The sequence below is a fragment of the Sarcophilus harrisii genome, chromosome 4 (genome assembly GCF_902635505.1).
Source record: "Sarcophilus harrisii chromosome 4, mSarHar1.11, whole genome shotgun sequence".
Classification (NCBI taxonomy): domain Eukaryota; kingdom Metazoa; phylum Chordata; class Mammalia; order Dasyuromorphia; family Dasyuridae; genus Sarcophilus; species Sarcophilus harrisii.
The window spans coordinates 455,622,251-455,647,025 of record NC_045429.1 but is presented as its reverse complement, the minus strand read 5'-3'; the positions used below and the strand labels follow the sequence as shown (position 1 = coordinate 455,647,025).

Below are 24,775 nucleotides of genomic sequence, written 5' to 3'. Positions count from 1 at the left end.
GGGGTCCACTTTGCACAGTAGGTCTGGGCTAAAGAGCCAGTTTTGGTTTGCGTGGTGGGTCCGTCAGCTCGTAATTGGCCAGACAGCTTAGCCTGGATTGGTGACGGCGCTGATCCCCAGCACCAAGTTCAGTTGACATTTCTCTCAATGAAGGTTTCGTTACATTTTGGGGGACTTGGTGGGAAACCCTGGCTGAGCCAAGGCTTCATCCAGAGCCCAATGGCAGAGGGTGGGAAGGTCCCCAGCTTCTAGGTGGTCCTGCAGAGCCCTGGCCCTGGATAAATGTGGAATTGAACAAGTTCTTTGGGATGTATTTGAGAAAGAATGGCAAATCCCTAAGGATGCTGGGTTTTACTACCAGAGGATTTGTATTTTTGGAAGCATTTGCCGTTTGTGGCCTTAGACTGACAGCACACAGGTCAGCACCCTGGCCGTGGCCTCTGACCTGGTCCTAGGCCTTAAGCCTCTGTCCCTCAGGGATTGTCCTCTGGCCAGGGTCTCCCTGAGAAGAAGCCAGCTCCACAGTTGGCGCAGTGTCTCATCATTTGTGCACTTGATCTTCGACCACATTGGCCTGGTGGCTGACGCTTCCCTGCTCTGTGTGCCTTCCGGGCTCCTCTCTGAGCTTTTTGGCCTGGCCTTCCTAGCCAGACGCCATTCCCACTGTGTTTACCTCTGCAGGGCTGGGCAGTCTTTCCCCTGTGAAATTATTAACAGGGCTTTGTGGTCCCATCCCTGGGCCCTAGAATTCAGTCATTCTTTTGGACCCTGTGTAGTGTAACCTGGACCCCGCCGGCACCCCTCCTAGCGCCAGGGTCTGCTGTGTTGGGGGGGAGGCCAGGGTCCTGTACCTCCATTGGGAGAAGAGGCCTGAGACTGAAGGGAATCAGGAGTGACCCGAGGTCCTGTAGCCGAGTGCAAGGACCAGCATGGGAAGCCTGAGCTTAGAGGATCCCAGGCACCAAGGGGACAGGTCACTGGTGAGTTAAGGGGGAGACGGGCACCACATGAGAGAGGGGGCCTCGCCTTTCTGACCGGGGCAGACCCAGAAAGGAGACCTAGGGGCCTCTCCATCAGGCTCTCGAGACTTCTCTGGTCAGAACCCCAGGGATACAGGCTTTTTGCTTTGGGAGTCTAGCTGTCCTATCTCGCTTCAGCTGCAGCTGCAGGGACCACTCCCTGGCTTGGCCCAGTCCAGGCAGCACAGGAGGCTTAGTTACCACCTCTGACCAGCTCAGCCTCCCCAAGGGCTGGGGATCCAGGCGTGCCCCTCCCCCTTGGCATCACTAAAACAATGAAGAAATGCATGTTTTCTTTTAAATGTTATTCATGTACCAGTATTACATCTGTCGCGTACATTATAAAACAAGTTTTAAAAGGCTGAAGTAAAGCTGATTTGGTTATTGAAAATATTTTAATTACAAGTGATACAGTTCCTCTTTTGCTCCCTATTATTACTCTAACAAACATTAATAATGATATTGGTGATGAGACCTGTCAGACTGAAGTACTTCCATTCTTTTTGAAGATTTTGTTTTCGAGGATCCCAAGGCCTGGTTCTCATTTTATTTTAGTTCCGTGCCTGATCTTAATGATTGTAGCAGTTAAATGTTATGCCTCATAAAATTAACCTGGCTCCAAGTGGAGCCAGCACATCATTGATGGGGCCTCCTAAACTGCTCTTTTTGTAATCCCCTCCACTAATCATGCAAAAGGCCTTTGTCCAACTTCATCAAGTAGAGTTCCATCTTTCTTGATGTCAGTTATTCTCAACTTTTCAACAAATATGTTCAGAACTCTGTGAAGTTCTTCATATGGACAGTTTTTAAGTGATTAGAAAAATGTCCAAGTTTTCAATGTATACAGATAAAAGATTTTTTTAAAATAAATTTTCTTTGATATGTTTTGTTTCTACATCACCTTTGCCTCCCCCCGTATTCCTTCTTTCCCCTCCTCCCAGAGGAGACAGCCGTTCCTGTCTCGTTAGCATCCCAGAGGTGGCGAGGAGGGATGGCCCCATGCAGGGTCCTCAGCTTAGAGAGGCCAGGAAGACTGGTGCCTGAGCAATGGCCACCTGAGCCAGCAGCTAAAGACACCATTGGTCACTCGGGAGAAGGGAGTCAAAGAGGAGGACCTGGGAGACTGGGATCCCTTCTGCAGAAAGAAACAGCAACAAAAGCAAGAGGGATGGGTTTGGATGCGTTTGCTCTGCTTCCTTTGTATATGGCAGAAGAATTCCTAATGAGAAGTTCGCTTAGTTCATCCTGCTGCCTCAGCAGCCCCCAGATGACCCGGGAGAAACTTTGTCTGAGTAAATGTCCTCCTTAAACATCTTCTGGTCCACAAGTGAGCGCAGTCCACCTCCACATGAGGTATGACATAGGGAGAGCAGTGAGACTCTCAGCTCCATATTCTGGAAGCTGCCTTGTAGGCCCACAAGGCAGGATCAGGCTGCTGCAGCTCACTGTGGGCTCATGGAGCTTGCAAATCACCAAAAGGCCCAGACTTTAGCTGTCTTGCCCCATAGGGGCAAGAAAGGAGCTCAGCAAAATGAAAGGAAAAGCCCAAAGCTTCCCATCTTCCACCCCTGTGAGTAGCAGCATTGTTGGATGTCACCACCATTTAGTCAATGGGCTGCATAAAGGAATCGCTGGACCACAAAGAAAAGTGTATTCATGGCACCAGAAGTGGTAGAATTGATGAGGGAAGATTTTCATTTATAATGATTACATGAAACTTTCAGTGTTTAAAATGGTATAAACCCTTGGTGTCTGTAAGAGTAAACGAGAAAACTTCTCTGCTTTGCATTACCGCCATTTTAATATATCTAGGATTTGAATGAACTCATATGTGATTGTATGAGCTAGCTCCAAGTAAACTATATTCACTGGTAGCCCCATAAAGATGCAGTGTTTTGATGGTGTCTTTCAGAATGATGTCCCCGGGATGCTGGCTTACAGTCTCAAGCTTTGTATGTCTCTGATGCAGAATAAGCAGTTCCGTAATAGAGTCCTAAGAGTTCTGGTTAAAATTTATATGAATTTGGAGAAGCCGGACTTCATCAATGTTTGCCAGGTGAGAGATCGTTTTTACCTCTGTTCTCTGCTGTTTTGAAAACTGACATGCCCTTTGGCCTGTAGTGGATTGGAAGATCTCCCAGTGTCCATGATTGGGCATTGCTAATTCTCTAATGATTGTTATTGTATTGCACATCAGAAACTGAAACATCCTAATCTTGTCTGCTTTCTTTAAAGTTAAAAGTTATTGACTTTTTTCTTGATCTTGAGAACCACAGGCACATTTGGTTGTGTTGCCATTGTAGCTCACTGCATATGATCACAGAAAAAGCAATTGGTCCCTGTTGTCTCCATATCCAACGTGAAGGAAGTGATTTTTGCTTTTTTGGTAATAGCAGTCTCTTCTGCTAGTACAGACAGGAGGTGCTCATGTGCTTTAATCTGGGAATTTAAAGCCCCATTGGCCCATGTTTTTGTATGAAAAAAATAAATCTAAGTTAGTGGGAAGCAGGGTCGAGACATGGAGTAATAGTGGGGCTACCACAGAAAATCTCATTTAAGCAAAATGGTGAGTAATCTCTTTAGGTATCTTGGTGCCAGAGTGGGTGGTGAGAGAGAACCACAGACAAGCAGCTGCCCCCGTAGGTGGCGTCTAATTTTATTCCTGGAAAATAAGCTTTTTTGGAGGCTTCCTTTTAATGGGTTCTTAAAGGCACCTTTTTCAAGGGCCCTTTGATATTGTCAACTCTTAGGTTGCTTCATTAGATATTAAGGCAGAAAAGGCCAATAGGACTTGGACCTGGGAACTGGTGTAGACTGGGCCAGGTAGCTCTAAGCCAGGGCAGGCAGGTTGAATGCTCCTTCTCTTCAGCCCTTTTGTCATTGAGAGGTTGAATGACTTTCTTTGGAACCCTAAGCCAGCTCTTTAGCCGTTTCAGAATGCCCACACTGTTAAGATATACAAAGGATTTATATTCTTCAGAGTCTGCCTTCTCCCCAGCTTTGGGGCTTTAGGGTAGAACAAGGGGAAAGCTTCCCAGAAGGATCAGGTTTGGGTATGGCTCCTGTTGATTCATGGCTCAAGTTTGCTTTTATCATCTTAAGTTTCTCGTTTCTTTTCTTTCTGCCATTTTAGTGCTTGATTTTCTTAGATGATCCTCAGGCTGTGAGTGATATCTTGGAGAAACTGGTCAAAGAGGACAACCTCCTCATGGCATATCAGATCTGCTTTGACCTCTATGAGAGCGCCAGCCAGCAGTTCCTGTCCTCCGTCATCCAGAACCTCCGTACTGTCGGCACCCCCATCGCTTCAGTGCCGGGCTCAACCAATACAGGGACTGTGCCCGGGGCTGATAAAGACAGGTAGGAATGTGTAGAGGGCCACAGGCAGTGGGGGAACTCTGAGTGAGGTGTAAGACCCTTCACCCAGAGGGAACCTGCTGACAGTGTCTGGTTCAGCTCCCCATCTCCTCTAAGGGCCCTCGGCCTTCCTGAGAAGTCAGGGGGCGATGACAACCTGTGTTGTGATTGAAGCAGAGTGAACCCAGGTGGCAAAGAGTCATCTACATACAATAGCAAGTTGTTTATGTGGTCCTCTACACAGTATATACTTAGCCCATGCCCAGTATTGTTGGTTACATAAGGGTATGATGAGGGTATAAAAGGGAGAAAGAACTTGGAATAAATTTTTCCACCATCCTCAGGAGTCCCACCTCATCATTTTTTATTAGGACAGTATATTTTAATGACCCTGGCGTGGGGGCTCTAGAAAGCATGGTAAGTTTTATCCCCCCAACTTGGGAGCTCTGGAAAGCAGGACACAACAGGAATGGGCCCTGATGCTTGCTCTGTCTGATTAGGGGGTGCTAAAAAGGTACAGGAGGTCATTCACCACATACTGCTCGGACTTATTGATATATCCAGGGTGTAGTTCAGCCTTCTTTAGAATGTAAAGGAGAAGGCAGTGTGGATGGAACTGGGGCAATAGGGGGCACATTTATTTACTTGCCTTTCTACTAATTGATTAATAATTAATTTATCTATTTATGTTCCTTTTATTTTTTTCCCCTTTCTTTTTTTCTGATTTTACATTTACATTAATTTTTAAAATACACATTTCTTTGTGAATCATTTTGGGAGAGAAAAATCAGAGCAAAAGGAAAATAAAAAGGAAAAAGTTGAAAGACAAAGAAAAAAATGAACATAGCATGTTATTAATTTACATTCAGTCTTAATAGTTCTCTCTCTGGATGCAGATGCATTTTCTATTTAAATTTTATTAGAATTGCCTGGGATCACTAAACCATTGAAAAGAACTTAGTCTTTCATAGTTTATCACACAATCTTGCTGTTACTGTGTACAATATATTCCTGGTTCTGTTTGTTTTGCTCAGCATCAGTTCACCTAAATCTTTCCAGGACTTTCTATAATCAGCTTGTTCATCATTTTTGTAGAACAATAATATTCCATTACTTTCATATACCACAACTTATTCAGCCGTTCTCCAATTGATAGGCATCTATTTATTTTCCAATTCTTGGCCACTACAAAAAGAGCTATTTAGAGCTGTTTTCCCAAGCCTGGTTCTGTGAGGCAGAAGGGAACTCTGAGCCTGCTGAGTTGACAGATGAATTTCTTGCAAATTGGAGAGGGAGAGGGACTAAACCTCCCAGGATCATCCAGTCAGAAGCAAAACTACTTTGTCCTAGGACTGCCTTTCCCAAAGTGGGAAGATAGAGAGTGGAAGGTGGTCTTCGTGGAGATCAGCCATGACCTCCGTAAATGTAGTCATAAGAGAAGAGCCCATTTGGAAAACAGTTATTTTGACCACGTATTAAATTTCCCCATTCTAACTCTATGCATTCCTTTTATTAAGTTGCTATTATCAATTCCTTTTTTCCTTTCTGTCATTGTTTAAATAGGTGAGGGTTGTTTATAGTTATTTGCTACAAAGGCTTGATTTCTACTCTTGCCATTGTCATTTATTGGACTTGTGACTCTGGCTCAGCAAGCCAGCCTCTCTGTTAGTCTACTTATCTGGAAAATGATTTAATAATAAGTTTTCTGCCTTGTAGGATGAGTGGGAGTGAAGTGTCTTATAGAAAGTGAAGCTGATGAGTGTAGTGAACAGGACCAGGAAAACACTGTATACAGCAACAGCAAGATTGTGTGATGATCAATTAAGACAGACTTAGCTCTTCTCAGCCATTCAGTGATCCAAGGCAATTCTAATAGACTTAGGTGGAAACGACATCTGTGTCCAGGGAGAAAACACAGAGACTGAGTGAGGATTGAAGCATACTGTTTTTACCTTTTTTTTCCTTCTCTCTCTTTCTTTCTTGTGGTTTTTTCCTTTTTGTTCCAGTTTTTCTCTCCCAACATGACTCATATGAAAATCTGTAAAAATAAAGAAAGATAGAATGTCATGTATAACTTGAAAAAACAAAATTTAAAATTAATAAAAATGTGAAGCCAGTTAATTATAATTATAAGCTCTCTTCTCTCTCCCCTGCAGCCTTCAAACTTATTTCAGAACTGACCACAATCTCATTATATAGACTCCTGGAGCTCTCGCGTCTACTCTGTCCTAATGGAACAGTCTTGCTTCCTATCTTCCCCAGTGATTCGGGCAGTAGAGTCTTGTTTTTTTAGACACATCAGATGTGTCTTGTACACTTGGCAGTATGATTTACGGGAGTGTTCCTTTTCTTTTTGTCCCTTTCCTCTTTGCTTATCAGATTTTAGGATGAGTGACTTGTTACTCTATCCTTTCTTTCAGTGAGAGTATGGAAACAGATGAAAAACCAAGCCACACATTTGCTGGGAAGTCCCCGGAAGTGGTGAGTATTTTTTTCTGAGACATTAGATTGGATGGAAAGAGCATTATTTATGAAATTGTCTCCCATGCTCTGTGCCTTCAGTAGATCTCTTAAATGCTAGATAATTTGTGTGGAGAAAGGTTATGTTTTTACAAGTAGACATATAGTATGATCCTGGACCCACCAGAAGATTGGGGTCTATTTCTTTGCAGAGAAGAGATTTATACATAATCCACAGGTTACCTGAAAAATGACAACTCTCTGGGAGATGACAAAACACTAAAATATGGCTGTTGGTTTGGGGGCCTGAGTGGGAGGGGGATAATGTTTTGGTGCAGATGCCATTCAGGGAACATCCTCTAGACTGAGGTAAACCTTGGAAGCCAATGGAAGTGTTCCACTTAACCTTCATTCTCAGAGAGAACCAAAATGACATCACCATGATAGAGCCAAGGTACAATGTGTCCAATTGTGCCCAGTCAGACCAAAATGAGCACAGATAGTCCCTGTGAACATTTGGGTGGAGACGTCCCCAAATTTGCACATCTCATGTTTCTTTTGAGCTATTTAATAACTTTTAGGGGAAGTGGAGATGGACAGAAAACCAAAGGTGGCTGCAGATACATGATGCAGATTCTGTGAATATTCTGTAGTGTTTGGATAAGTCAGTAGAGCAGTAATGAACTTAGTTATTAGGGATGGCTAAGCACAGCTCTGCCAGAATATGTCTGAGAATCTTCAGGAAAAGAGCAATAAGCTGTTAAGGTAGCCAAAGAAGGAGCCACAAGTATTAGACTTTCCACATCGACCAGTCTTCAGAGGTGTTCAGGAGCCACCTTGTCCAAAGGTGCCAGGAAGCTCCCAAGTGAATGTTCTAATAAACTTTTCTATTCTAACTAGACAGTTTGAATAGCCAGGGTTGTTTCAGCTTGGAGGCAAATAGTGTACAAATGGGATTCCCAGAAGTGGGCCTCTTGCACTGTCTATAATTTCACCTTTTGTAGTTGGTTTACCTGGATCTCCTTAGATAGGGATGGATTTTTGGAAATATCTGAATATCAATACATGAAGAATAGCAATAGGATGAAAATGCAGAGATTGTTTTGTTTAAGATGGAATATCTGAGAATATCTTAGATAAAAGACAAAGTATGAATATAGCAATGCCATAGATACTGGTTAATGAAAAGAGATTAGGGGGAAAAATTAACAGTTGAGCTTTGTCGTTGTCAGCTGATAGGAAAGCCCTAATAATGAAGGGATTTTGAGACTTTAAAACTGCATAAGGTAACCTGCCACAAATATTAATAATGTGCTGATTGTGTCCATGATAGGGATGTGAGAGTACCCAAAGAATATGGAATGGAAAAAAGGGGTGACTTGGGTCTGGGAGATGAGTTAGAGAGGGGTTATCACAGCACAGACGGCATTCCCATTTGAGTCCTCCCTCATATATAATAAATTCAGTAAAACAAAGTCATCTCCTTGCTGTATCTGAAAATATGCTTCCTTCCATTCCTAGCCCTGAAAGTGTCTGCATAGTAGTGGGTGGTGGGTCTCATCTTTGGTCTTCTGGACCATTCTCATAGTCCTTTAGTCACTTCTGGTTTGGGTCACTTCAGTCTGTACCAGGTCCTGCACGTTTCTCCCAGGTTTTTCAGAATTCTTCCCTTTGATCATTTCTTTTAATGTCCTAACTCCCTCTCTTGGCTCTTCTAATTCTCCTCTGGTCCATACCATCCAGAATTGTTTAAGATGATCTCTTCTACCATTTCTCACAGCACACTACTGTTCTGTCTCATTCATATGCCACTGTCAGCCATCCCCCAGCTAAGGTCATCTTCTTAGATTTTAGTTCTCGATGTCTTTTTGCCCTTTCTTTATAATCAGGGAATTTGTTTTGCCTGTGACCATTCCCTCACATTTAATGTCCCTCTCTTCTGATCCCTGTTTATTCCCTGTTGAGTTTGGTGTATTTCTATACAGAACTGTGGTTGCATGTGTTTGTATGTTCAGGGTGCCCAGAGTGCCCAGCCTGAGTCACCAAGGATCCTCTCCAAGTTCAAATCCAGCCTCAGACACTTCTCAGCTGTGTGACTCTGGGCAAGTCACTTAGACTATTTGCCTTAGTTTCCTCATCTGTCAAATGAGCTGGAGAAAGAAATACCAAAGCATCCCAACATCTGCCAAGAAAGCCCCAAGTGGAGTCACAGAGAGTCAGACCTGACTGAAATGACCCAAGAACAGGGTGTTCAACCTCCTTTATTTCATATAATGAGGTCCATCTGATTCCCAGCAGCTCTTCCACTCCTTCCTCTTTGTATGCTCTTCTCACACTCTCCCAATTTTAAGAAATGGCAGAATTCCCCACCACTTCCTTTTTTCTACAGTGGACTTGTTGACTTTTTACCCTCCCTTCTTTCTTTCCTCTTCAGGCCCTCAGAACAGAACTAGCCCATCTCTCCCTCCTCCCCTTGCCCCCAATACTGGGACCTCTGTTCTTAAAAAAAATTCACTCAGTAGGTAGATTTTTGAAGAGATTGGTTGTGAAAGGAGACATGAATCATCTTCCCCTATTAGAGTGTTAGTGCTGTATCATCAGATAGCTCCTTCTAATTGCTCAGTTTCAAAGTTTTTCTGAATTCTTGTTTGTATTTAAAAATTCCTGCTCAGCTCTGGTCTTTTCATCAGAAGTGCTCACAAGACTTTTAGTTCATTGGCGATTTATTCCATTTCCAGCCTCACCCCTGATAAGATTGTATTTAGCTTTTCTGGTTTAGTTGCTCTTAGTTGTAAAACTGTCTCCTATCTTGGAATATTGTGTTTCAGATTCTCATCTTTTTTAGAATGGAAGCTGCCTGGGCTCATGGGACCTTGACTGTTGCTCCTTTTTATTTTGACTCCTTTTTGCACACTTGCAATATTTTGTCTTTGATAGGGTAGATCTTCGTTTTGGCTTTTACAATTCCTGGGGTTTTTCTTTTTGGGTTTCTTTCATGAGGGGATTGTTGGAGTCTTTCTAAATCTACTTGGCCTGGTAGGGTGGAACCAAAAATAGTGAATTATATTAATGGTCACAACTCTGCTGAATTCTCTCTGTACAACTTTAAAATAAGACCTCAGATCAAATTTTGCAGTGGCAGAGCCAACAAATAGATTGAGACATTTTTTCTGACCTAAGGAAAAATTAAGATCAGCGGGAGAGGTCACTGCTACCGGGTTGGAGGTCTGAATGTACCATTTGGTGGTAGCAATTGCAACAGCAATTTTGGGTGCTCTCAGCCCAGAGACAGAAAGGGGACCAGATAGAGATCACAGGGGATCCTTTGTTGGCACTGGGTGCAGCTAGTACTGATTGGCAGTCTTATCGCCCATACCCAATTCTGGGTTGCAGTTCCAGGGAGAGAAGTGTGTTTGTGATGGATCACCGAGGTCTCCCATACCCAGTTCTGGGTTGTAGTTCCAGGGGAGAGGTGTGTTTATGATGGATCACAGGGAAGCAGAGGCCCTAGTTGTAGTTCTGAGGCAGAGGAGTGTTAGTGTTTGCGGCTGCAAGAGGGCTGGTCGCACTTCCAGGTCCAGAAGGAGGACTTTCTGGAGTAAATCCCAGACCTCAGACCAGCAAAGTAGTGACCACATCCCTCCCAAGCTTGCACTGTCTTAGGAGCACCTCTAGAATTAGTTCTGAAAATAGCATCACCAGAAAAACTGAAGCTTGGGACAGTGCCTCCCCACCTCCAGGTGAGCAGCCCAATTTTAAAGTTCAAAATCAGGAAATGGGCTAGAAAATATGAGCAAAAGGCAAAAAAAGGATCTGGACCTATTGGGGGGGAAGGGAGACCAGGTGACAAAAATTGGAAAACAACAATGTGACTAGCTACAGCCAAAGCCTCAAAGAACTTGAATTCCTGGAAGAATTAATGGTGAGAGTAGTAGAAGAAAAATTCGAAAAAGAAATGAGAATAATGCAAGAAAATTATGGAAAGAGAAAGAACAGTTTGATAAAAGAGGCAGGAAAACTCAGAGAAGAAAAGAACACCGCAAAGTAAGAAGCAGAATAGAATAAGTCAATAGAAAAAGAAATACAGAAGCCCACTGAAGAAATAATTCTTTAAACATTAGAATTGGGCATTTGGACGCTAAAGACTCCATGTGATGTCAAGAAGCAATCAAAGACAAAAAGAATGGGGGAAAATAAGATGCAAATGTGAACTATATCATTGGAAAAACAACCGATCTGGAAAACAGATCAAGAGAGATAATTTTAAAATTATTGGACTCCCAGAAAAACGTGATCAATAAAAGGGTCCATGCTTAGGTCCAGAGGGCAGAATTGCTTTGGTGGGTAGTTGGTATTATTCATTCTCAGAGGAGCAAAATGGCATTACTGTATTGTAGGTTCAGTGCTCTGGACCTTTAGAGTCCCCTTTTGCATCTCAGAACCCCAGTGTCCTGATCTGCTTGGTGAGGTACCACTCTGAGGCTTCCAAAGGTGGCCTTTTCTGACCACCCTGAGCCTTTCTTAGAGAGGAGGGGAAGGGTGTTTCTGGTCATGCTGGGCGTTTGACAGCAGCCCCCTTTCCTCTTGCCTGGGATTGATTCTTTGTGTATTTCTGGGAATGGAAGGAGTTGCTTAGCAGTTTCTCATTGAATATCCTAATCACTATTGATTGTGGTATGAATTTCAAGTTTTTGCTGGAGCTAGGGGTGCAGGGGCTGGACATCTGCTGGGAACATTTCTGTTCTTACAGCTCTCTCCCCTCTGTCTTTGGCCACTTTGGGATATATGCCTTGTGAGGTAGAGACGGGCCATTTTGCTGGAGGTGCAGGGTGAGTCATCGTCCTCTGAGGTGGGGAGAGTCTGTAGGAATTCCTAGGTGGGCTGGTGGTACTTCCTGTGGTCATTGTATTGGAGGCTCAGGGATAGAGGAAGGTGCGGCCTCGATCACCCATTTCCTTTCTTTCTACAGAATCCAGAACCCAAGGACCAGATATCAAAAATGATTAAAATTTTAAGTGGTGAAATGGCGATTGAGTTACATCTTCAGTTTTTAATACGGAATAATAACACAGACCTCATGATTCTAAAAAACACTAAGGTAAGGAAACCTTACCCCTTGGAACCATATGTTCTTTTAGATTCCTTTCTGTGTTAAATGTCGTATATCACTCCTGAGCCTCAAGACGAGTATGTTTCATAAGAGTGAAGATTAGGCTGTTGGACAAGTTGCTGTCTAGTCACCTTGCTCCTTTAAAATCATTTTCTTTTTTTCTTTTTTCTTTTTTTTGTTATGAGTTTAGTGGTCTGCAGTGACATAAAAATACAAATGATCCATATGCACAGAATGATGTGAACATATGACGTTCTGTTATAATTAGTAATTTTTTCAAAAGTACTTTGCTTTTTTATCATCACCTTAATAATGAATGTAGTAAAACTTCATTAATTTGAAAAAATTACAGTGGGAGAACAGCCTAAATTCATGAAAATGTAAAGAAAAAGATTCTTTTATTAAATGTCAGACTCGTAGTGTTCTTCATGTTGAATGTTGTTTAGTGTGGTTGTTCTTGAAAAGTTAAGTGTGTAAGTATGATGTTGTTTTCCTATTTTGCTTCCAATTTTAGAGACTTTTTTTTTTTTTTGTCTCTGCTTACCCTTTGGCATTGTTTCTTATGTTAGCTTTCATTTTTACTGTCTATGCTCTTTCACAGTGATCACATAAATAATCAACAGGAGAGGCCACTGTTTAAACAAGCCGTCTATAATTGGGAAGAACTGCTTTCATTTACAGTCTCTTAGCTGAATTCATTCTTTTTTATTTCTCATCTTTTCTCAAAGCTGACCACTCATACCTAAACCAGCTTCTCACCCACATCCTCTGGGAGTGACATTGCTGAGTCCCTTCATAGTAATAACTTGTTCATCCAGGGGTTATTTTTGGAGAATTGAATTTTTGCCTCTGAGGACTCATGCATGTATTTGTCCTGATATATTAGTCACAGTCAGAATGTTTAAATATTTGGGCACTTCTGGGATGGTTCATTGGCCTTCCTTCACCTGAGGCTTCCAGGTGATCTATGGCATTGATTTCTGACATGTGACATGTAGTCCTCAGGTTTCTCTGGCAACATGTAAATTTGTAATTGTTGATTACTGGTTTACAGTCAGCCATCCTGGACGGTAGGAGACATGGCTTGTTAGCCTTGGCTGGATGGCCTTTCACCCTGTGAATAGGACTTCTCCTTCTGGTCCTTCTTCTAAGTTTAGGGCTTCTTTCCCTTTTTCATGCCATAAATCTCTTGGGTTGAAACCTTGGGACCCTTTCTCTAAATAATGTTTTTAACATGTGAAATAAAATGCAAAGGATTATTAAGGAAACCAATAATATTGAAGTACAGTTAGCTAAATGTTATGGCAGTTTAAAAATATTATATGATTGCAAGAAGTAGTACAACCTCTGGCTTTAAACTAAGGTTGAGGGACTTTGTAATGGGTCAGAATAGGTTAACTGGGGACCAAAATTTAATTTTGCTTTGTTTTGATGCCTTGTACATATTTTTTGATGACGAAGCAGCTAGTTAGAAATGGGCGATTATGGCTTACAGTCCTGGGTTTGTCATCTTTAGACATTTCCTCCCTGAATTAGAATGGGGGTCTGTTCTCTGGCAGTCAGGGTGTCTGAGGTCCTGACTATGGACTATGACTAATCTCTTTGAGCCTCAGTTTCCTCATCTGCAAAATAGACATAAAGATGTCCCCTTCCCTCATAGGATAGTGAGGAAAGTGCTTTGCAAACCTTAAAAGTAATTATAACTACAGAATAATTATTTCACATCATACTTAACATATTCAGCTCTGATCAAAAAAATTTCCATTTTCTAAACTAGCTGGCTCATTTGGTCAAAGAAATGTTTTTCCCCTTTTCGCGGTTTGTTGACTGTCCTGGATAAAGCTCTGGCTTTGCCTTTCTAGGATGCGGTGAGGAATTCCGTATGTCACACGGCCACAGTCATAGCCAACTCGTTCATGCACTGTGGGACGACCAGTGACCAGTTCCTTAGGTAAATATGGGAACCTGACTCTGCTGTGTTTGTTGGAGGGACAAAAAAAAAAGGAGACAAACAAAAGCTACTTAGTATATGTTTGAAAACCCATTTGAATTATTGGCTCATAAATTATGAGACTCTCGTGCTGATGGGGTTGAGTTTGTCTGTAAAGGAATCGTGCTGTTTTCTCTGTCATGAAAACACAGCCCTCCAAGAAGCATGAATTGAATATTACCATTTGAGGTCGTGACTGTGACCTCCAGGGTGACATGACACGTGTTAAAATAATTACTTAGTGAAGATGCCAGAGTCTGTCCTGATGACTAAGATGGGTTTTAAAACCTGAATTGTTGTTGGATGTTTATCCTAAGCACAAGATTGCAACTGCAGAGTAGCAGATGAACAGCCTGTTCCCAAATGCGGGGGATAAAATAGCAAGCTTTGACTCAAGGACCTGAGTTTATGATTCTTGGAAAGGAAAATGACACTGGTCAGACTGGAGTACCTTGGGAGCCATTTTGTTGGGATTTCCCCCCCGCCCCCCCTTTTTTTTTTTTTTTGTAAGGCAAATTGGGTTAACATAGCTACAGAGGTGTTAAGTGACTGAGATTGCATTTGAACTCGGGGCCTCCTGACTTCAGGGCCGAGGCTCTATCCTCTGCGCCACTGAGAGCCGCTTTCCAATGGCCCTGAACTTGGCTTGAACAAATCTCTCTAAATCTGTGTTTCAGCCAACATTACTGACTTTTCTTTTTTTTTTTCTGCAGAGATAATTTGGAGTGGCTCGCCAGAGCCACGAACTGGGCAAAGTTTACTGCAACTGCCAGTCTGGGTGTGATTCATAAGGTAACTGCAGGCTGGGAAATAATCTCCAACAGCTGTTCTTCAGGTTTTCTGCTTGAGAATGCACATGAAGCAGATTTGAGTTAGTTACCCCCACAGTTTGGAACTTACTGCTGGCTGCTAAAGGCCCCAGGAGACCTCTGGGCGCCAGAAGTGTTTGTGGTAGGCTCCAGTCCTTAGGGAATAGCTTCCCTTCGTTCTCTCCACAGATCCATCCATCAGAAAGAGTAGTCTGCCAGGGAATAGTATTTTCATCTGTTTTGTGTTAAACTCTCCAAACAAACATGGGTTAAGTGCCTACTGTATGCCGGGCCTGAGCCAGGAGCTCAGAATTTGAAAGAGCTCACCCTGAGACAGCTCCTGTTTGATGTCCTTTCCAAACTTTGCCCCACTTTTTTGCCTTAGCTAGTAAATAGCCTGCCTTTTTGGCCTTTCCATCTCCTCCCAGCAGGAGATGCCTAAGGGTGGCACATGGGTAGCACGGAGCAGCAGCTGTGAGAGCGAAGTCACTCTGTTTGATCTCACCAAGCAGCCTGGACTTATCATCCTCTGGTTGGCATCCTCCATATCTGGGAGTTCGACTACAGCTCTGGGGCCAGTGCCATGCCAAGAGTTTTCCCCTTGCCAGGCTCTGTGGGATTGCAGGACCCACTGGTACATGTTCTGCAGCAAGCTCAGCAGAAGGACAGGAGTTCCCCTCATTAGGGGGCCATGCACATCGTGAGGAAGCATTGGGGGTATCCCATTTAGGTTCAGCCAGAGCTCGCCAGCAGTAGGGGTGAGGTGTGATACACATTTGTGCACTAGGAGCTCATCCCCAGGGAGACTGAGAGAGGGCATTTCTATTTGGTGGGCATCTGGGAAAGCTGCATGGTAGGCGTGATCCCTTGAAGGATAGGAGAAATCTCACTGGCAGTAGCATGAGAGAGAGGAGCGATAACCAGGAACCATCTGTGTAAAGCTCCAAGGTTGGCAAAGCCCTTATGAGCAGTCAGTGTTAGTCTGCCTCCCCCTTTTTGAAGGGTCTGGAGAGGAAACATCATTTGGAGAATGTTTGGGAGTATCATCAGGTGGAAATTCCTCCTCAAATCCAGGGCCAGGGAAAGGTTGATTTTAGCTTAACTTCTCTGTCCCCTTTTAACTGGAATTGAGAACTGTGCAATTAATGATAACAAAATGTTTCCTTTTTGCCTTAAGGACTGTGAGCTGGTCAGCTCCAGGAGCTCCTCCTTCTGCAGATCTGCTCTCTTGTCTTTCAAGAGGATTTGCAGCATTTTGGTTTTTGGTTATTTGGTTATTTGGTTATGATTTAGTTTTCACTGGGTTGAGTCTTGGGTGTCTCTGCCCTTCAAGCCCTTGGTTTTTGTCATCATACTCTCCATTGAACTCTGGGCCTGAGGACAGGAATAAGGTACCAGATAAAGCCTCTGAACAAGAAAGGAAAATTCTCTACAGATCTCCTTTCCCCAAGAAGATGGAGGCCTGTTTCCTTACCCCAAAGCCAGGTCGAGATGAGAAAACTGGCGTAGTGTGAAGAAGGTTTGGGGAAGTAATGAGACAGAAACAATATCCAGACACATTGGAATCTCAGAAGTCTCCCTGAAAAACACTCCCGTCTTTATTTGTAGAGAAAAGTTTTAAAGAAGGAAACTCATATTTTTGCCCTCCACATTGGTGCAAAGGTTTCTTATTAGATCTTAGAACATTTTGTGCTCCTCTTAATGCATTTCATATAGTCTCGATTTGTGCTCTGAGTGAGATGCTCGGGCCAGTGTGCTTGGATACCCAGCCTCAGGTCACCTGGTCTTGGGCTTCTGAAACCTCTTGGGGGTGTGACTCTGGGTAAAAGCCTTAGTGCCCCAGGCAAGTCCCAAGAGTCTAGGTAGCCCCCTGCACTGGTAAAAGGAATTTGCTTTCCCAGGAGTTCCCCTGCACCAATGAATTCACAGGTCCTCCCTGCCCCCCACAGTCCCAAGCCTGTATCTTAGAGCCCCTTTCAGCTTTTCATTTCTTTTGTATAGTTCTTTTAGCGTATAGCACAGTATACTTAACACATAGGACAAAGTGCTTATTGATGAGGATTGGTTAAATTCATGAAAAAGAGCCCCTGCTTCTCCAGAACGAGCTCATTCTGCCAGATGTCAGTAATAGTAACATACTAACATACTAAAAAATGATTTTTTTCTCTTTTGTGTTTTTGTTGTTTAATTTACAGGGTCACGAGAAGGAAGCATTACAGTTAATGGCAACCTATCTCCCCAAGGATACCTCTCCGGGGTCAGCCTACCAGGAGGGCGGAGGTCTCTATGCATTGGGTCTCATTCACGCCAATCATGGTGGTGACATCATTGACTACCTGCTTAACCAGCTGAAGAATGCCAGCAATGATGTGAGCACCTGAAAGCACAGGGGGTGACTGATGGCAGCTCCTTATGAACTGGTCTTAGGACATGGAAGTTTTCAAGTTCCCAGAACAGGCTAATTTTCTTGTTCATGAAATTGTTGACAATGATCCTAGTGGTCTTTGTCTCTCTTATAAAACTCAAAAATTCATTTCTCAACCCTTTAACCATCAAAATGAAGGGTCCAGGTAGTTTATGTGTACATGGGTATGTGTGGACACACATGTATAACTAAAAAGGGGTGTATGGGTGGAGTTCTGGGTGTACAAAGCTACCCCCTTCCTACATACTGGAGTGCATTGGCCAGAGCGCTGACTTTAAAGCCAGGAGTGCCTGGTTTCAAGCCCGGCTTTTGCCACACGCTGGCTCTGTGACCTCATACAAGGCACTTTCACCCCAGTGGGACATTGCAATGAGCAAACTCAGGACATCAGCCCAGAGCCACACAGATAGAGATATCTGATGCTGGACTTGCTCCAGGGCTTCCCAACTCCCCGGTAAACCCTCCTTTCAGGGGGCCACGGCAACACCACACTGCCCTTTGTGCACTTCTTAGGAAGCCACTGTTAGTAATTTGGTCTGATTTTCTTCTTTGCCCTTTTGGTCCAAGAACTCTCCCTCAGGACCTGCCATTAGACTGCTGAGGTCTGACTTCCTTCAGTTTTTTGTCTTTCCGTCTCACAGCATGAGCTGTTTGTGTTTGTGGTCTACAGCCACCACAAAGCTGAGTGCGGGCCCAGTGTGAACAGAAGCTATTCTTTTCCTAGATTGTACGGCACGGTGGTAGCTTGGGCCTCGGATTGGCTGCCATGGGCACTGCCCGCCAGGATGTCTACGATCTGCTGAAAACAAACCTGTACCAGGATGATGCTGTGACAGGTGATGCATTTCTCCCCAGAGTAACAGAGCTGGGGCTCTTAGCTGGGTGCGCAGCCTTTCGAACCGATTTCAGGGGCCCCTCAAGCTTGAAATTGTTATTATTTGGATCACTAGATTGACATAATTGTCCTGTGCTTGCATTTAGAGAAGGGTTCCCAAAGTTATCCTATCCTGCTGCTCCCTGAAGATTTTCTATAACTCATATACAGACACTCAAGAGCACAGACACACACTCACACACACACCACAACACAACCTCCTCTGAAGCCAGCTACCATTAAGTCAGACCCATCGTTTCCTTAGTGTCAAGATATATGAGGAACTGCCTAGTCCTTGCCAGTGCTAGCTCACCCCTTCTCAGTAACCCCAAGCCTTCAGGTACTGAAGGGTGATGAGGTGATTCCTCAGAATTCCCCAGGCAGGATCCAGCTGAAGCAGGCCTGTATCTTGACTCTGAGACCAGCTCTCTAGCCTCTGTTCAGCGCGAACCCTAACCCTACAAACTTTTAGAGATTAAGGAATAAATATCTTTAATTTGTTCTTCCAGTTGTATGGAAATATAACATCAAGATGATTTCTAAATTGGACTGTTCCCATTCCATTTTGATTCCTCTTCTCAGGCTCACTTGAGAGGCTTGGCTAATGCCACATTGTCATGGACTTTCATAGCAAGAAGTCTGCCTGGGTGTCTCCTGGCCAGCTGGGCTGGAGCAGGAAGGGCCACAACTGGATGGTTTTATCATTGTTGTCTCTTGGGACACTTTCTTTCTGGCTTGCCTCTGGTGGCTTAATCAAAAAGAGGGAATTTTGAAAATAGTTTAATCTCCTCAACTCAGAATACCATGTAGGCTTTGGAAGTCGCCAAAACGTAGGGTCCGATTTAAAATTAAAAGTTGAACTTGCCAGACTCGAGGATCCCACCACAGAGAGTGCTTTCTTGAGGCAGATGGTCCAGCCCTTTTCTTTGTAGCAGAATGTTTGAAAAGAAAGTAGTGACAGTTAGAGGTGATGAGGGTGTTCCCTCCTGGTTTCTGACGGTACCTTTTGTCTCAAGTAGTCCATGATGCTTTGTTGACTTGGTATAAAGAATATCAGTTCTTAAATGCAAGTTACTAACAGATTGCTTCTCAATGTCCAGGAGAAGCAGCTGGCCTTGCCCTGGGCTTGGTTATGTTGGGTTCGAAAAATGCCCAGGCTATCGAGGATATGGTTGGCTATGCCCAGGAGACCCAGCACGAGAAGATCCTGCGGGGGCTGGCCGTCGGCATTGCCTTGGTGATGTACGGGAGGATGGAGGAAGCCGATGCCCTCATTGAGTCTTTGTGCCGGGATAAGGTGACAGCATCTCCTGTGTCCTGTGGCTTCCTTATTGTCCTCCTAGTCTGCTCACAAGCTTTCCTGCTCTGCTGACTCCTCTTCCTCCTCTCCCCTGAGTTAATCTTCATTTAGTGCTGCCTTATCTTCCCTTTGTCTTTTATGATAACGCACATTTGCTCCCACGACTCCTCTGCAGTCTATGAATTTATTTGGCTAAAAGGAGAGAATCCGTGGTTTACAAACTAGCCTCTGCAGGCTTTCTAGGGAATCCACAAATTGATCGAGGGAAGAAGGCGAATATACCTTTTAGAAAATAAAATTTTAATTTTAGTGATTTTTTTAAAAAATCACCTATATTTCTTATTATGTGTCTTCTCCCTTTTTCCAGAAATCCATCCCTGAATCAGAAAATAAAATAGAGATAAAGTTGGTTTGACAGAACTAACCAGCCAATGATCAGATCTGAGTGTGAGGTTCCACCCTCCTCTGCTGGGCTAGTGACCTTTTATGAATTCATGTTGCGAACAGAGTGAGCCCAGCTTTTGGGGGTGAATGAAGAACTGGTGTCTTCCCTGAGTTTTCAGCAAATACAAAGCCGTGCTCTTGTTTTTAAGTAAGAGATTTTGCTGCTGCGTGGATGCCCTTAACTGCTCTTCCATCGCGGTCTCACTTGGGCTGGTCTCCCCTCCTTCTACATGCTCACTCTTGTCACAGCCATCTCCAAGTCAACCTCATCAGCATGGTAGCGGGCCTGCTTCTTCCTCCCCCTCACCATCACCTCCTCTTCATCCCTTCCTTGTGTTGCTCAGGATTTGGAAGCCTCTCCCTGCTTTTTTCCTTCCCATTTGGAAATTGTTGCCCTGGATCTGCCGGCATCACATGGCATTGGTCCGTCCCCCATTTTTGCCCCCATTTCTTTGAATTCTTCAAACTTGTCATTTCCTCACAATTCCCCGTGTGAAGCAACATCACGTGATGGAGAGAGACCTGCCTGTGTAGTCAGGAAAGCCAGACTCAGATCCTGTTAGGCTTAGGCAGTTAGGCTTAGGCTAATACTTTAGTGACTGGTACTCTAGTTTCCCACTGTGTTCTCAAATGGCTGGACCCATTTCAGCTCCCGTGCCCAAATTCATGTTCTGGCCCAAGTTGTTGGGGTGTTGTGGGATGGCAGAGCAGAAGCCGTGTTCAATACCAGGCCTCCCTTATGGGAGGAGGGGTCACAGTGAGCTTTGGGATGAGAAAAGTGGGGTGGGTCGTGGGGATTGGCAGGAAAGTGGAACAAGCATTTATCGCTCTCCCCCTTGGGCCGAGTACTGCCCTGGTACGTCACAAATACCTCCCAAGGCTGCCAGCAATCGTAGATCCCAAGTAAGGCAGTCGCCCAGCTAGGAAGCATCTCAGAGCAGATTTGGAATGGGCTCTTCCTTCCCCCAGCCTTCCGTCTCGTCCCCTCTAGCTGTTGACTTACCCAATGAGCTCTTCTCCCAGCCAGAGGGGGGCAGTAGCATTGATCTGATCCCCTCCGGTCCCCCCCGAGGCACCTCCGCTCTCCCACTGGCTGCCTTCTGACTTGTGGGTCTGAGCACACGTTTTCTCTGCCCACGTACCAGGCTGGCCGTGAGGCCCTGGCCAGGCTCAGCATGGACAAATGGTGACTTTCCCTTCCCTCAGGACCCGATCCTCCGTCGCTCTGGGATGTACACCGTGGCCATGGCTTACTGTGGATCCGGGAACAACAAGGCCATCCGGCGCCTGCTGCACGTGGCAGTAAGTACTGTGGGGGTGCACGTGTCTGTGGGGGGGGGGGAGAGGGGATGCATCTTTGTGCTGCATGTATGTAGAATCTGAGAGGTGCGCGTGGTCTGCAGTGGAAAGGGCTCATCCCAGGAAAGCCCCATTTACATGAGGATCTTTCCCAATCACAATACTTTTGGTGACATGGTCCTTGCCGTAGCCTAGGGTCATACGTTTCCATTTCCTTTTCCCTTTCCTCGCAGGTCAGCGACGTCAACGACGATGTCCGAAGGGCCGCGGTCGAGTCCCTGGGCTTCATCCTTTTCAGGTAGGAGGCTGCCTGATTCCTACCCTTGGCTTCTTTCACGCTCACTTACTTGGCTTTTTTATCTTCCTGAGTCACTTAAGTACACAGGAAGGGAATAATTACCTATGCAATCTCTACTGTGGGCCAGCCACGGTGCCCTGGATCTCTCAGACACTCACGACCCTGAAGAGGGAGGCATTATTACTGTTCCCAGTGTAGAGATGAGGAGACTGAGGCTGGCGGCAGTGTCCAAGACGAGCTTGGAGCCCTTGTCCTCCCGATTGGAGGCCCACAGAAGCCTCAAACGGGTAGGGGGGCCACACTCAGGGTCTAGGACAGTGTAGCCTCTGCTTCTGGGAATGTGTTTGTAAAGGGGAGCAGTTCTCCTGGAGGGTGAGAGTCCCACAGAGAGTGGCTTTCACGTTTCTGGTCTTAGAAACAGATGGAGACAGTTCCCTTTTGTATTGACATATTTGCTGGATCCCAGGGTCCTTGTGGCCTCCATGTCTGGAAAGCCGGTGCCCAGCCCCCCTCCTGCCAGTTGGATGCCCTGCTGCAGACCATGCTCTTCTTTCTTATGTGGTGCCCTCAGTACCCATGAAGCTTGGTCTTTGGCCTCCAAACTGATGGAGCTTAGAGCGTGGAGACAGCAGATGGCACAGCCTGTGCTCCTGGCAGGGGGTGGATGAGGGCAAGGGGCTGGGTCTTCTCCTTCCTCCCTGGAGCCCTTGGTGCAGGGAGGGAGAGGGGAACAGCACCAGTGCCCGCATCAGCCTAGGCACGACACTAATTTCTGTGGGCCTCGGCTTCCCCATCAGTGGTGTCCTAGCAGGGAGCATATCTGAGCCTGAACAAGGAGCGACCTTTGTCCTGGAGGTCAGGAGAGAGAGCACCATGGTCCCAGGGCAGGAGGGGAAGGGGTCCAAGTCTCTGTCAGGGCACCTCAGGGACGGCTCAGAGTCAGGCCAGACTGAGATTGCTGGGGAGGGTGGGGATGGAGTGTGCCCCCTGTTAGACAGACGAGGAAGGTCAGATGTGGAGATGAATGAGGCAGACAGCAGGACTTCCTGTGCTCTGGGTCCTGTTCTGGCAGAAGGAAAACCTGAGTAAATCAGGCGTAGAGGAGGGCAAGGGGCCTACTCGGGCAGAGGGTGGGGCAGAAGGGGCACATCCTGTGGGTCCAGGACACTGAACAGGGGAAGTCATTGCCAGTTTGGGAGCAGCCTGCTGCTGCCCATGGGGGGAAGATGGTATTTTGTAGTGTAGCTTAGGAGGAGGTCTCTGGGAGAGTCACACGGGAGGTGGGACACTTCAAATGTGGGGGGAAGGGATTGCCAGAGGAGAATTGAGAGAATGTAAGCCTGCAGGCACATGGGCAGAGAGCAGGAAGTGAGAAAGGAAGCAGGATTCTCTGGCCAGTCCTCCCACCCTCCCAGGCCATCGTTGACTCTGCTTCAAACGTGCTGCCTTGCATAAAAGAAAGTCCTCAGAGTTTGGGGTCAGATCTGCCTCCTGGAACTTCTCCCATGGGTCCTGGTTCCCTTGTGGAGGCAAAAGCATCCAAACTCTCTTCCTTTTTGTATTCAGCTCTGAACATTTCCTAAAGTCCCACTGTGGGAGAGCCAGCAAGCAATGGAAACCTATTTGTAGAGTCCTTCCTGAGGGCCAAGGGTCACAGCCCCTACTGGGGGGTCTTGGGAAGTGATGTTTATTGTGGTTCTTAAAGGAGAGACATGAGACCCCAAAGGGTCCCAGCTTTCTGAGCCTGTTGCGGGGAGTAAAGGATGTGTGCAGAGAATGGGGAAGGGAGGCTTGGAGACTGAAGAAGGAATGTCTGCCCCAGAACATGGGGAGCCAACGTAAAGCAAGAGAGCCTGGGTGAGGAGCAGTCTGGTGGGGACCAAACAGGTGCATTTAGCCGGGAGAAGACCACAGGGGCAGCAGGAAAATGGAGGATCGAGAGGAGGGGTTTCAGGCCTGGATGTCTCACTGGGTGTGGGCAGAGAGAATGAGCCTTTGGGACCTCGAACTAGAGCGCAAGTACCTGGGAAGTGGGAGGACACTCAGCACAGGTGGAATGGTAGCCACCCATTCGGGTAGGCCGAGGTTAGGGCCCAGCCCTTCCTGAGTAGACAGTGTCAGTGTATTGAAACCTGAAGAGCTGCTGCGATTTTATAGCCCCAGCCTGCCTGCTGTGCTGAATGCCCAGAAGGGCTGGGGTCTCCCTGGTGTTTGCTTTCCCTGGAGTCTGAGCTTTCGAAGGCTTCCACATTGACTCCGTTTAGGCCCGATCCTGTTTGACTTGTCCCTGCCCCAGACTTTTCCAGAGACAAGCCCACACAGCCTAGAAGGGCCCTGGAGAATGCCAGCATTGAAAGAGCCCCAGGCCCAGTCCAGCTGTTCATCTTGTGACCCCTGGGCCATCAATCTGGCCTTGCTTAGAGTGGACAGAGACCCACCCCTCTGGGATCTCGCCAGGCAGCAGGAAGATTCCCTTCTCTTAAGCCTGCGGCTCCTTTGGCGCCTGCTGCCCCTGTTCTCTGCTCTCCCCTCTTGGCTAAAGGGCCGGCCCTTACACAGACCTTTTTCCAAGGTGATCTGGGAGCCCTTCACCATTCAGGTACCCTCCCACGGAGTTCTCTGCCCTGCATAGGACCCCAAATTGAAACAGCAGTGAACCCCATTGCTTTCAGGGAGGTGTTCCGGCTCTTTTTTAGAAAGAAAAGGAGTTCCCAGCAATTTTGTCTTAAGTTTTTACAAATTCCAGGTGAGTGGGCTGAGTGTAGCCCCAGGGCCCCAGGAAAATGTCGGGCCCTCTCATTTTCTTCCCTGATTCTTATTTTGACACTAGAATGATGAGAGCTTTTGGAGTCATTGCTGCTTTTGGCTTTTGTAGTGTCTCTCTCTGTCTCTGTTTCTCTCTGTCTCTATCTTGTCTCTCTTTCTCTATTTCCTTCTCTCTCTGTGTCTCTGTCTCCCTCTTTCTTTTTCTGTCTGTCTCTCTCTCTCCTTCCCTCTCTCCCTCTTTCCCTGTCAGCAGATGTCTCCCTAGAGCTGCTCTGTTCAAGGCCCTCTGATGCCAGGTCATGCTGGCGAGGTCCTGTGACCTCATTTGCCGTCAGAGGGAGGGAGCTGAGTGTGTTTCCCATAGTCTGCAGGCTCTGGCTTCCCTAGGGAATTCTCCAGGATGTTTTTCCTTCCAGATATCATTGTTTGCCCTCTCCACGTGGGGAAGTTTCCATCCCGCCAGCCCAGATCTTTGGGTTTGTGTTGACTTTTTGTCAGCTTCTAATACGCAACCTTTACAGTTACTTTTTTGGTTTTGTGTGTCTTCTAAAATACCTTTTTAGATAGTTGAGTTATGATCATTCTTCTGGGCCTCTTTCATATTTATGCAATTAAACCGCAAGC

The 24,775-nt window shown here is 45.6% G+C and overlaps 1 protein-coding gene across 1 annotated transcript in view; it reads left to right on the top strand.

Moving 5' to 3' along the window:
* PSMD1 (proteasome 26S subunit, non-ATPase 1) overlaps window positions 1–24,775 on the top strand; it is a 97,290-nt gene that overhangs the window by 13,446 nt on the left and 59,069 nt on the right. The window contains exons 6-16 of the mRNA XM_031968152.1: window positions 2,932–3,075; window positions 4,153–4,379; window positions 6,797–6,857; window positions 11,806–11,934; window positions 13,809–13,897; window positions 14,650–14,728; window positions 16,941–17,114; window positions 17,895–18,006; window positions 19,145–19,341; window positions 20,995–21,090; window positions 21,321–21,385. Of these exons, the coding sequence (XP_031824012.1) occupies window positions 2,932–3,075; window positions 4,153–4,379; window positions 6,797–6,857; window positions 11,806–11,934; window positions 13,809–13,897; window positions 14,650–14,728; window positions 16,941–17,114; window positions 17,895–18,006; window positions 19,145–19,341; window positions 20,995–21,090; window positions 21,321–21,385 (1,373 nt within the window). The remainder of the gene's footprint in view (window positions 1–2,931; window positions 3,076–4,152; window positions 4,380–6,796; window positions 6,858–11,805; window positions 11,935–13,808; window positions 13,898–14,649; window positions 14,729–16,940; window positions 17,115–17,894; window positions 18,007–19,144; window positions 19,342–20,994; window positions 21,091–21,320; window positions 21,386–24,775) is intronic.